Raw genomic sequence first — 12,957 nt, 5'->3', positions numbered from 1 at the left:
GGTGGCCAGAGTATTGGTGTTCCAGCTTCAGCATCAGTCCTTCCAACGAATATTCAGGACTGATTTCCTTTAGGATAGACTTGTTGGATCTCCTTGCAGCCCTCAAGACTCTCAAGAGTCTTCTCCAATACCACAGTTCAAAAACATCAATTCTTTGGCATTCAGCTTTCTTTATAGTCCAACTCTCACATCCGTACATGACTACTGGAAAAACCATAGCTTTGACTAGACAGACCTTTGTTGGCAAAGTAATGTCTCTGCTTTTACGGACAAAGAATTAATCTCAAAAATATACAAGCAACTCCTGCAGCTCAATTCCAGAAAAATAAAAGACCTAATCAAAAAGTGGGCCAAAGAACTAAACAGACATTTCTCCAAAGAAGACATACAGACGGCTAACAAACACATGAAAAGATGCTCAACATCACTCATTATCAGAGAAATGCAAATCAAAACCACAATGAGGTACCATTACATGCCAGTCAGAATGGCTGCTGTCCAAAAGTCTACAAGCAATAAATGCTGGAGAAGGTGTGGAGAAAAGGGAACCCTCTTAGACTGTTGGTGGGAATGCAAACTAGTACAGCCACTATGGAGAACAGTGTGGCGATTCCTTAAAAAACTGGAAATAGAACTGCCATATGACCCAGCAATCCCGCTGCTGGGCATACACACCAAGGAAACCAGAACTGAAAAAGACACGTGTACCCCAGTGTTCATCTCAGCACTGTTTACAATAGCCAAGACATGGAAGCAACCTAGATGTCCATCAGCAGACAAATGGATAAGAAAACTGTGGTACATATACACAATGGAATATTACTTGGCCATTGAAAAGAATACATTTGAATCAGTTCTAATGAGGTGGATGAAACTGGAGCCTATTATACAGAGTGAAGTAAGTCAGAAAGAAAAACATCAATATAGTATACTAATGCATATATATGGAATTTAGAAAGATGGTAATGATAACCCTATATGCAAGACAGAAAAAGAGACACAGATGTATGGAACAGTCTTTTGGATCTGTGGGAGAAGTCGAGGGCGGGATGATATGGGAGAATGGCATTGAAACATGTAAATTATCATTTCATATGTGAAACGAATCACCAGTCCAGGTTCGATGCATGATACAGGATGCTTGGGGTTGGTGCACTGGGATGACCCAGAGGGTTGGGGGGGGGTTCAGGATGGGGAACACATGTACACCCATGGCGGATTCAAGTCAATGTATGGCAAAACCAATACAATGTTGTAAAGTAAAATTAATTAATTAATTATTTAAAAAAAAGAAAAATAATCAGATTGAAGAGCCCCCCCCCCCCCAAAATGTAATGTCTCTGCTTTTTAATATGCTGTCTAGATTTGTCATAGCTTTTCTTCTAAGGAGCAAGCATCTTCCAATTGCATGGCTGCAGTCACCATCTGCAGTGATTTTGGAACCCAACAAAATAAGGTCTGTCACAGTTTCCATTGTTTCCCCATCTATTTGCCATGAAGTGATAGGACCGAATGCCATGATTTTGGTTTTTTGAAAGTTGAGTTTTAAGCCAGCTTTTTCACTCTCCTCTTTCACTTTCATCAAGAGGCTCTTCAGTTCCTCTTTGCTTTCTGCCATAAGGGTAGTATCATTTGCATGTCTGCGGTTATTGATATTTCTCCTGGCAATCTTGATTCCAGCTTGTGGTTCATCCAGCCCAGCGTTTCTCATGATGTACTCTGCATGTAAGTTAAATAAGCAGGGTGACGATATACAGCCTTGACTTACTCCTTTCCCAATTTGGAACCAGTCCACTGTTCCATGCATACACACTGCTAAACTGCAAAGGCAGCGAGGATGACCTTCCTCCTCTCAGGTGATCCAGTTTCTGGCCATCTTCCAGGCTTAACTTGGTTCTCCCATGAGGCTGGTGGGATGAGTGGGACCTCAGCACTTGTTTTTCCTTCTGATCTCCTCTCAGAACTAGGTAGTCTCCCAGGATCCTGTTGGGCAGTTGGACTAAAGATGAACTTCAGAGAGATCAAGTGAATTACCCAAGGTCACACTGGAAGCCAGTGGGACGGGTGCCGCCCAGGTCTCCTGATGACCCCCCCTCACCCCGCTTACTCCCCCAGCCCCATGCAGCTCTCTCTGGAGCATGTTAATCGGGACTGCTGCTCAGTGAGGGATTGGGACTCCTGCATGTGGCCTTACACCTCTTTCTTTGCTCAGCCATTAGCTCCTAAGGATAGAGGCCAATTTTCTTGCTTGTCTGGTATCTTCTACTTTCAGCTAGCATCCAACAGTGATGCCGCATCTTAACTGTTTCATGACTCTTTGCTAAACGGAATGAGCAGATGAGATTATGTGGGCCCTGGCCAGGGGTGGGAGCAGGTAGAGGCTCGGTCCTGCCCTTTCTGGTTTTCCTGCTCTCTCTTGGATCTCTGCCCACAACAATTGTGGAGATATGGGTGGACAGTGGGAGGGAGTTCTTAACATCAACTACTTGAAGGAGTGTTCACCTGTAAACCCAAGGTCCAAGTAGTAATGTCTGGACAGAATAGAGTGACACTTGGAGTCTGAGTGATTTAAGAATGAGGATGAAGGTCTTCTTTCCTGCTTATTGCTGGCCCAGGACCCAAACCCTCAGAGATGGAGTATACTCACCAAGGCACTGCAGGGAAACCAGGGAGCTTGAGAGACAGGGGCTGGAAAGGAGACATAGGCATCCTGTGGTTTTTGCTTATCTCTCGGCTGGGAGGCAGGGACTCGGGTCTCCTGGCACTGTTGATTCCAGTCCCCTCCCAGCACCGGGGAAATATGAAGCCTTGCCTGGTGGGGACTGTATAGACACTGCGCTGTGCTGCCCTTCGTTATTCAATCATGTCTGACTCTTTGTGACCCCATGGTCTATAGCCCTCCAGTCTCCTCTGTCCATGGGATTCTCCAGGCAAGAACACTGGGGTGGGTTGCCTTGCCCTCCTCTAGGGGATCTTCCCAACTCAGGGATTGAACACAAGTCTCCTGCATTGCAGGTGGATTCTATACCGTCTGAGCCACCAGAGAAGCCCAAGGATACTAGAGTGGGTAGCCTATCCCTTCTCCAGGGGATTTTCCCAACCCAGGAATCTAACCAGGGTCTCCTGCATTGCAGGCGGATTCTTTACCAGCTGAGCCACCAGGGAAGCCCCATATAGACACCATACTTCCACCCAACTCAGTGCAGTTGGATGCAGTTGGATTTCACACCCCTGCTGATAAGCATCTGCTATATGTTGGGCTCTGCCTGAGTCATAGCCCACCCTGGGGCTCTTGGCAGCCTGAGATGGAAGAGAGCAGAGCTTGGACCAGCATCTGTGGCACTGCGGGCTCAAACAGAAGAGGAATGGGATTTTAGTGAAACTCCAGGCAAACAATCATTCTGCTCCTAGTCCTCTCCTTTTCAAGATTTACTCTTTGATGAAAAAGCAGCTCTCAGCCACCTCCCTGCATGCTAAGGAGACATCATTCTCTCCGTGGGGTGACAGTGTTCCTGTAGATGCCGGGCTCTGGCACGGTGGTGGGCATGAGAACAGGACGTTGACAGTGGCCATACAGCTGCTCCTCTGGAGAGTTAGAAATGCAGGGGAGGGCCTACTCTGGCCTGGGTGAGTGGCAGGAAGGACAAAGTGGCCTTTGGAATCTTGCCTCTGGGGCTCAAAGCAGCATAAGGCCATAGGAAACCAATTTGGTTTTCTTATTTGACTGATGAAAGGCCGCCAGTGTGTAGACAGCACACTTTGTCCAGCTGCCCCTTGTATTAAGCCAAAGAGTCAACACAGAAAACCGCTCAGAAATGTGATGCTCTAGCTTTTGATATTGGACAGTCTGCCTGGCCAGGAGTTCTTCTTGTTGTCTGGCTTATGTTCCCCTTGCTGCATCCATTCAGGGCGGGCTGGCTGCAGCCCTGACGGCAGCGAGCATGGGTGAGCTTTGTGGGCCAGAGGCGTCCTCTCACTTACCCACTTGAGTGTTGCACCTGAAGCTCCTGCAGGTTCTCTGTGATTTTGACAATGTCCAGATCTTGGGCTGGGCCAACGTCCACAGCCTTGAAGGTGGGTTTGCTGCTCATTTTGGGAGGGAAAGGGAGAGAGTGAGAGACGTGAGCTGGAGCAGGATCTCAGACCAAGGTGGTGGGAGCAGCCCCCACTCCCAGGAGAGGGGTCAGCAGAGGATGCTGGGTGGGGTGTGGCAGGGGAGTGGAGGTGGTCTTGGTCAGGGAGGGTAGTGCCTGCTTTGCTAGATGACAAGGGATGTTTCTTGACATCCAGGATTCAGCCCTGAGCACAGTGCTGACGTGGACTTGCTTTCTTGGGCAGGGAAGACTGGTTCTGAGCCCAGAGCTCTGAAGAAATGTTATGGATGCCCCTTTGTAACTCCCAGCTCTGTCCTGATTCCAAATGTCCCAGCTGTTTCTCCTGGTTCAAAGTGAGGGGAACAGGGAGGCAAAGGAAACAAGTTAGCGCCCATCCCTACCTTAGAAGGAACTAGATGTGGACATTTTGGTTTTCCAAACAAGGCATCTGGTCTGAACTTGGTAGTGGGGTACATTTATGGTCCCTTTGGAGGTAGGACAGGCCAAGATCAGGCTTCACATGCACTCAGACAAACATCTCTCTCATTTGGACTGCTATCCCTCTTTCTCTCCACAAATCCATGTTTGTCTTCTTTCAAACCTTGAGTGTGAGTCTTCCCTCCTCCAGGAAGTCTTCCCTGATTAATCTCATCTTTTTGATTGTTGCTGTACTGAATGTACCTCTTTTCCATCTCTCCTATTCTTCCCCATCCTTTATACCAGTCGTGCTAGCATCAGCTCTGTATGCAGGTTTGGGTCAACCTAAAACACTGGCTGACTGGCACATTCTCACATGCCTACCTAGGAATCTGGCACTGCCTGGATGACCCAGCCATGGCACCTGAAAGGCTGGAGTCTAGCAGTGCTGGGTTTTGTGCTGAGAGCCCTCAAGCCTGAGGTTCTTGTTCTAGCTCTGACACTAGCTTGATGTGTGACCCTTGGCAGGTCACATTTTCTCTCTGGGTCTCTCTAAGCCTCAGTTTTCCCCTCTACAAATGATGGGTGGACCAGATGATCTCCAGAGTCCTTCCCATCTTGAGCCATCTAGAGTTTTGTGGTCCTGGGACAAGAAGGCCCTCCTAGCCAGGGAAATCTGAGATACAGAAAGAGGGATCATGGTGGAAGTGGACATTTCCAGGAGAACTAGCCTCTGTTCACCAGTTACATCATGATGAATAATTCTGATCAGCTTTGATCTTGCAGGGCCCAAGAGCGAGATGGCTTGTTGCCTTAAAGAGCTTAGAAGGACAGAGAATCTAGGAGCCTTTTACCTTAAGAACCCCTGGAGACACCCTGGTTTCATAATCAAGCTGCAGCCTGCTAAGCTAGTACCGCTGACACTGCAGTTGGCTGGGCTGCGGTCGGAAGGGGGAGGGGCTGCAGCCAGGAGGCCAGGCGGGGCTTGCTGCTGGGGGAGGGGTGATGCAGGGGCAGGGCTTGCCTTCCTAGCCCTCCTTGCAAATGAAGGGTGCAGGGTGTCCTCTCCGGAGGGTACTGGAAGCTGCACATCGTGGAGGGCAGAGAGCAGGAGTAACCAGACAACCAGAGAGCAGAAGGCGCAAATAGTTCTGATGGATCAGTGATGGCTGTCTAGAGTACCTATTGAAAAATGAGCTTGAGACTGCTCTAGGGTTTGATGGAAGAGGGTTCTGTGATTGACTGATGGACGATGTCTGCCTAGGATGTATCGTTTCCACCTAGTCTCTGGGTCCAGTTTCTTAGAATCCTAAAATTTGGGGCCTGCCAGGAAGAGATTATTCCCTGTGCAGCTGAATGCTGGGGTCCTTTTCTATCTCTCTAGTTAGGCTCTGAGTGATCAACTGTCTCCCCTCCCCTCCCTTTATAGATGAAACCTCCACGGAACAGAGAATTACCCAACCTAGAAACAGATATGCTTCAGATACCCAGGAATTAGGGGGTCTTGGGCACACCTTCCAGCCCTCTTGCTCCCAGCTACTATCTGATCAACTTATTCACCTTCTTTGAACCTACCATAGAACAGATAGAATAATAACTACTTTGTGGTTTTTGCCAAGATCAAATGAATATAAATATGTAGTGCTAATTACCCTTCTTATAACTGTATGCTTTTTCACCCACTGAAGATTTAAAACTGCTTTTGAAATTTGCTGAGAGAGCTGAGATTGCTGATGAAAACCCAGTGAAATCAGGTTCATTTAAACTAAATTTTAACCAATAGGACTTTGAATAAATAAATAGGATTTTTTGTATTCTGGGGCAGGGACGGCATCTTGCCAAATCAAGAAGTGAGGGTTGAGAAGTAAAGGAAAGGAGGGGATTATAAAGGAGCCTGAACTGTGTGGGGGGTGGGGATGCGGGTGAGGGTGGGGGAGGAGTGGGGCAGATATTCTCTCTCTGGCACCTCATAACCATCCTATGAGGTTGGCATTGCTTCTCCCATTAATCCTTTTTTTAAATTAATTAATTAATTTGACTGTAGGCTTCCCAGGTGGCTCAGTGGTAAAAGAATCTGCCTGCCAATGCAGGAGACATGGGTTCTATCCTTGAGTTGGGAATATCCCCTGGAGGAGGAAATGGCAACCCACTCCAGTATTCTTGCCTAGGAAATCCCATGGACAAAGGAGCCTGGTGGGCTATCCATGGGGGTCACAAAAGGGTCGGACATGACTGAGCGACTAAACAACAACAACAGCCAGGTCTTAGCTGTGGCACGCAGGACCTTCAGTCTTCATTATGGCATGCAGGACCTAGTTCACCCACCAGAGATCAAACCTGGGCCTCTGAATTGGGAGCGCAGAGTCTTAGCCACTGGACCACCAGGGAAGACCCCCCCGACACACACACCTCTCCACTGACTCTTGAACAAACTGAAGCTTACAAGATTTAACTTCATGCTGCTTGTAAGGGAGTGTTTCAAAAGCAGTTGTCTGACTCCAATACCTACAATTTTTAGGAAAGAGAGAGGAAGGAGGAAGGAAAGATGGAAAGGGGAAAAGAGGAAGGAAGAAAGAGAGGGAGAGAGGTCATGGGGTGAGGTGACAGCTACTGGACCTTGGGCTGGGTACCTGTCATAGCCCATCTGCCGACAGGCGGTCTTGGCCAAAGCTTCTGTGAAGTTGTCAAAACAAGCAGAGGCCCAGTTCTTCGTGGCGGGGTCCAGCACCTGCAGGGTGGATCGGTCCCTGGAGAGGCGGACTGGGAGGGAAGGAACCCTGGTCAGCTCAGAGCAGGGGCTCATCTGGCTCATCTCCCACAGAATGCATCATGTGACCAGCCCAAACCGGGGGTCCAAACCCTACCGGGAACCGGGGAGCCTCACAGAACACCAACCCTTTCCACCTCAAGGGGAGTTCTTCCTTTTGACTTTGCCTGATTGAGCCTTGCTCTGACAGGAGCTAGGGTGACCAGATGTCCTGGGAATAATCTCCCATTTTGATTTTTGCCCTGACATAATTATTAATAGCTCCCCTTTCACTTTTGGGCTTCCCCTGTGGCTCAGCTGGTAAAGAATCTGCCTGCAATGTGGGAGACCTGGGTTCAATCCCTGGGTTGGGAAGATCCCCTGGAGAAGGGAAAGGCTACCCACTCCAGTATTCTGGCCTGGAGAATTTCCTGTATAGTCCATGGGGTTCCAAAGAGTCGAACACAACTGAGTGACTTTCACTTTTTAGATGTATTTGCATATATGTATTTGATGGTTGTATTACAAGGCCTTCCTACCCGTGGTTCACACAAGTTCTCTAGTCTGGGAAAATTTCTCAAAGAGGAACCTTGCTGTTTTTTCCATGTAAGGTCAAAGAGGGGTAGGCGAGTGAGAATTGCTATTGGCAGTAGGGTGGCAAGGCTCACAGACATTTGATTTCTGATTAAAAAAAAAGGAGCAAATACACAGGATGTCACTCAGTCTTGCCCTACAAAAGCCCCCATCACCCGTGTCCTGGGCTGTCTTTTCTTTGCAGAGCCCAAGTACTAAGTGGATCAAGATGGATTAACCCAATCCAAGGAAGAACATGGGTTTTTATGTTCAAACCATCCTTTGAAGGACCTAGCTCAGTCTTGTTCCATAACATGTTACAATAAACACTTCTATAATGAATAGCCACCCCTGGTGGCTTAGACGGTAAATAAACTGTCTGTAATTCAAGAGGCCTGGGTTCGATCCCTGGGTCGGGAAGATCCTTTGGAGAAGGAAATGGCAACCCACTCCAGTATTCTTGCCTGGAGAATCCCATGGACAGAGGAGCCTGGCGAACCACAGTCCACGGGGTTGCAAAGAGTCAGACATGATTGAGCAACTAAGCACATATGCAAAATAAATAGAAGAATCAATAGCTGGCTAGTGGCTGTATGGTCTCTTTGTAGTCCCCTTGAAATAATAGGTGTCAGAGAAAAGAGGGAACTCCCCAGGGCCATTCAATTCAGCATCCAGGTGCAGCAGGAATGGGGCAGTCTCAGTTACACCTTCCTGTCCCCTCTGGTCCACATTTGTTCATCAAAATTTACTGAGTGTTTGCTACATGTTGAGTATCGGGGATCCAGTAGATAAGATATGATCCTGTTTTTAAGACTTTTACAATAGGGAAGGAAGCTGACTAGTCAGGTGGCAGGTGCTATGCAGTGGACCAAGAGGACCTGAGCCGACTTCCTGCTCTGCCCACTCCCCTGGCCCCTTGGCCCCTGGACTCACCTGCCACTGGAGGTCCGTTGGGGAGTTTCTTGACGCAGTACTGCTCATCCTCCCCCGAGGCACAGTCCTGGTGGCCGTCACACACCTGCTCCCTCGGGATGAAGAGGAGGGGCTGCCCACAGAGGAAGAAGTAATTGTCCAGAATCACCTTGACTGGAAGGCAAGGGCAGGGAAGGGCAGAGAGGGCTGATGGTCAGGCAGGCAGCCCAGGGGCAGGAGAGGCTGTGTTTCCCTGAAAACCTGCTGGGCCTGGAGACAGGCAGATGTGGGTTCCAGGCCCACTTCTGCCACCTAATTGCTGGTGTCCTCAGTCTTCTCATCAGTAAAAGGGAGAGAATAACACCTGTCCCATCCCTAAAGAGGGCTGAGGAGTCTATCAGATCACATGTGAGGAGCAACTCAGAAATAGCCCCCACTCACTTCTCAACCCCAAGTGTTGGCACAGGGCCTCTGGGGATGCAGGAGACAGCACTAGGCCTGGAGTCTAAGACCTGAGCCCTGGCTCTGCCATCTCCTGGGTGACTTTAGACCAATCCCTTGCCCTTTCTGGGCTTCACAGGGTTGTGGAGAATGAACGCTTGGTGGGCTGGTGGTTGTGAAAGTGTCTCATCGCTATCAAGCGCAGTTCTAGGACAAGGTGTTTTTACCTGGGGTTGAAAGACCATTACGAGGTTGACATTTTGCTTGTTTTGTCTTCTGCCTCCTGCCTTCAGAGTCCATTGTTCCTTCTTTGTCTTGGATGATGGGAAGGAGTCTAGTGTTTTTAAGTCCTCAAGTCACAGATATTTCCATACTTTTCCAAACTCTCCCAGCTCCTCCTGTCTAACTGAACTTGCCTTTGGCCTGAAGCTCCCCTGGAGAGCCTAGCATTACCCTTGAGTGGCCCTCAGAGTGATGGAAACAAGTGTCATGATGGGCCTGCTTATCGCTGCTAACAGCTTTCCAGGCATTGTCACCCAGAGTCCTGACAATAACTTTAGAAGGTAGGTGCTATCATTAACTCACGTTACAAACAATGAGATGGAAGTTTAGAGAGTTAGGGTTTATTTCCCAAGCCATATGCACTTAGGTGGTGGAGCCAGGATTTCAATTAGTCTGTCTAGCTCCAAAGCTCTTTGCTACTTCTTCCAGCCTTCCCTACAGGAGCTTAAAATGTGACTTCTTGGTCCTGATGCTCCTGCTTTGAGAATAAGGGAGAAGGAGCAGGTCAGATATTTCCTCGGCTTTCAGGGTTTGGTTCATGGTCAGGAGCCAGGGTGAGAAAGGGTCAGTCCTGCCTCCTGGGGGAAGCCAGGATACAGTGTCCCCAGTTGAGCCCCCAGAAACCAAATGTTGATGGAGCCCAACCCAGGAGGGAAGTTCAGGTTATTGCTTCTGGTTGCAGACCCTGGGGGCCCCGGGCTGGAAGTCACTCAGGACCTTCTGGGACAAGGAAAGCCCGACTCTAAATCATGTATTAGTACCTGCCCTGGCTCACCCTGAATCTGGCTCTGTCTGCTCTCTCCACTATGTCGGGGCACCTGGTCAGAGAAGGTAAGCTCATCTTACTGTTAGTTTGAGCCAAATAGACTGAGGACAACAAATCTGCTGATGCCCACCACCACTCTTGGGCCAGCCAAGGTCAAAAGGGTTTAGGTTTATCTGCATCTCATGTCCCAGTGAGACACTCAGGATGGGTGATGTTTATGTTTTGGATCTGCATTTCCACCGCCACGAGGTGGAAATGGACCTACTCAGTTGGGGGCCTGATTGTCTGTCCCGGCCCCTCAACTGCCACACCCCTCTTCTCTCTCAGTGCCCAAGTGGAGACTGAGGGGTTGGACCAGATGAGCTCTGAGTGTCCTCTGATGAGGTGGAGGCTGCTCTAGGCTCCTGGAAAGCCCTCCTGGCCTGGTGAGCAAACACATGGCCTTGGCCTCAGCCCTACACACTGCGTGATGACCTCCACTTTTGCACAGCCTAGTTTTTAATCCAAGTACTTTACACACACTACCTCATTGGTTCTCTGATATCGCTATGATGAAGATGGGATATTTTACATGCGAGGCAACTGAGGTTAAGAGAGGTTGGCAGACTTACTCAAGGTCACACAGCACCAAGAAGGAGCAGCACTGGGATCCCCATCCCAGGTGTCTTGAGTCCTAGTCAGGTCCTCTTGGCCCTACTTCCTGGGTGAAATCTGTGGTCAGTAGCCTGCTTGGCTATGGTGGGGGGTGGAGGTGAGGGCTCAGTCATAGGATGGGGTGTGGGGGAGGCTGAGAGGGACAGGCTCTGGGAAACAGGGCTTGCTTGATTCACTCATCTTTTGCCCCAGAGTGGCCTGCCTGGATCACACTGGGTCTTAGGCTCCAGCCACGGTGAAGCCAGAGCTCAAGGCGGGGCAAGGCGCTGCCCTCCTGGGCATCTTCCCTAATGCCCCTTCCTTCTCCCCCTCCCCACAAGCAGACGTGCTCTGCTCCTCCAGCCCCAGAGCTGCCAGAATTCACCCAGCTCTCAGTCTGCAGACCCGGGAAGGAGGAGGCTGGGGGCACAGCTGCTGCGCAAATTGCCTGAGTGGGTTTGTAACTGGTGCAAAGTGTACTTTCCCGGCAGAAGGAATCATCTGGGACAGAATCCATCTGGGATAGATGGGGGCGGAGTTCATCTCCCCTCCACTCAGAGAGGAAGGCTTCTTTCAAAGCAGGGGTGGATTCCAACCTATATGCACATCACCTCCCCTTGACTCTGCTGGGGTGGGGTCGGGGGAAGGGCAGACAGCGCTGGGAGGTGAGGGCAGGGGAGGGGTGGGTGGGAGCTACCCCTTGCTGGGGTGAGGTTGGGTGGGAGCTACCCCTTGCTGGGGTGAGGTTGGAGGCCGGGTGGGGGCTGGGACTTACTGAGGATGGCCACCACGATGATGGTTGCCAGGCTCAGCACTGCTGCGATGATCGGGATCCTCATTTTTTTGAAGGTCTCCAGCGGGGTGCGGGATTTGCGCAGGGGGGTGACATCTGTAGAGGGAGGGAAAGAGCAGTCAACCTTCAGAGGCTGCCCCTGTCAAGGCCTACAGCCTCCCCACCCTCTGGCTCTGGGAAAACTTTGGGGACAGTTTTATTTGGCGCTGGGGTTATTCTTGCAGACTAGGCTCAGCTTCCTCACTGCGTGGACCCCCACCTCCTTTCACTTACCTGGGCTTGTCTTTCCCAGGGCTCCTCCCACCTTCCCTTTGTCATGACAGCTTGTCCTAGGATGTTTTATCTTGTCCAGTCTGACCTGCGTCTGCCCCAGGAGAGGCCCATCCCCTTTCCCTTTCCTGTCATGTGACCTCTTTCCTGGGCTTCCCAAGTGGTTCCAGTGGTAAAGAGCCTGCCTGTCAATGCAGGAGACGTTAAGAGACGGGGTTCCATCCCTGAGTTGGGAAGATTCCCTGGAGGAGGGCATGGCCACCCACTCCAGTATTCTTGCCTGGAGAATCCCATGGACAGAGGAGCCTGGCGGGCTGCAGTCCACAGGGTTATCAAGAGCCGGACACGACTGAGCACGTGCGCACGCATCCTCTTTCCTGAGACTCTAAGCCCCAGGTGTGCAGGGGCTGCCAGCACAGCACGTGCTGGTCCGGTCCAGTGTGCTTACGGGCTCAGTCGTGTCCAAGTCTTTGTGACCCTACGGACTGTAGCCCGCCAGGCTCCTCTGTCCATGGGATTGCTCAGGCAAGAATACTGGAGTAGGTTGCCAAGCCCTCCTCCAGGGGATCTTCTTGACCCAGGGATTGAACCCGTGTCTCTTAATGTCTCCTGCATTGGCAGGCGGATTCTTTACCACTAATGCCACCTGGCAACAGAGTAGGTTATTAATAATGTTGGTGGGGGGTGCTTATCAAGTTCCAGCAGTGAGTGTTCAAAACTGTCCTCTTTCCTGTGGCCGTGGACATGGAGACACTTTGTTTCTTCATTCATGTGCAATTTCTTCATTGAGCACTTACCTGTGGGGATACAAGGTTGGCTGGTTTTCCCAGAAGTGAATGACTTATTGGGAATTCTTTGATGAGTTCCCTTGTCCACAGCCCAGTGTCTCTGCCTTGCTGATGTTCTCATGGAGAACATCATCATGAAGGGAAGGGTTTTCCTGGTTTATTGTCTATAAAATTTACTGTTTATAAAGTTAACCAACCCACTGACCTATGAACAGCCTCCCTGCCTGCCTGAGTTCCTTCCT

At 50.0% G+C, this 12,957-nt stretch overlaps 1 protein-coding gene across 10 annotated transcripts in view; it reads right to left on the bottom strand.

Moving 5' to 3' along the window:
- Positions 1-12,957, bottom strand: part of TMPRSS4 (transmembrane serine protease 4) — a 40,536-nt gene that overhangs the window by 7,783 nt on the left and 19,796 nt on the right. For 5 of the 10 annotated variants that reach the window (XM_061145119.1, XM_061145120.1, XM_061145117.1 and 2 more), the window contains 5 exons: positions 11,640-11,753; positions 8,764-8,916; positions 7,142-7,271; positions 3,982-4,083; positions 2,648-2,688 (listed from right to left, as the gene is read on the bottom strand). In XM_061145119.1, coding sequence (XP_061001102.1) covers positions 2,648-2,688; positions 3,982-4,083; positions 7,142-7,271; positions 8,764-8,916; positions 11,640-11,703 — 490 coding nt within the window. In that variant the 5' untranslated portion in view covers positions 11,704-11,753. Of the gene's footprint in view, positions 1-2,647; positions 2,689-3,981; positions 4,084-7,141; positions 7,272-8,763; positions 8,917-9,410; positions 10,799-10,842; positions 10,932-11,639; positions 11,755-12,957 lie in introns of those variants that run through there. The other 5 variants (XM_061145122.1, XM_061145129.1, XM_061145136.1 and 2 more) reach the window with 5 other exon arrangements.

This window comes from Dama dama, chromosome 1 (genome assembly GCF_033118175.1).
Source record: "Dama dama isolate Ldn47 chromosome 1, ASM3311817v1, whole genome shotgun sequence".
In the NCBI taxonomy this organism is placed as follows: Eukaryota; Metazoa; Chordata; class Mammalia; order Artiodactyla; family Cervidae; genus Dama; species Dama dama.
Note: the sequence above shows the minus strand (reverse complement) of the source record. Positions and strands in the feature narration are given on the sequence as shown.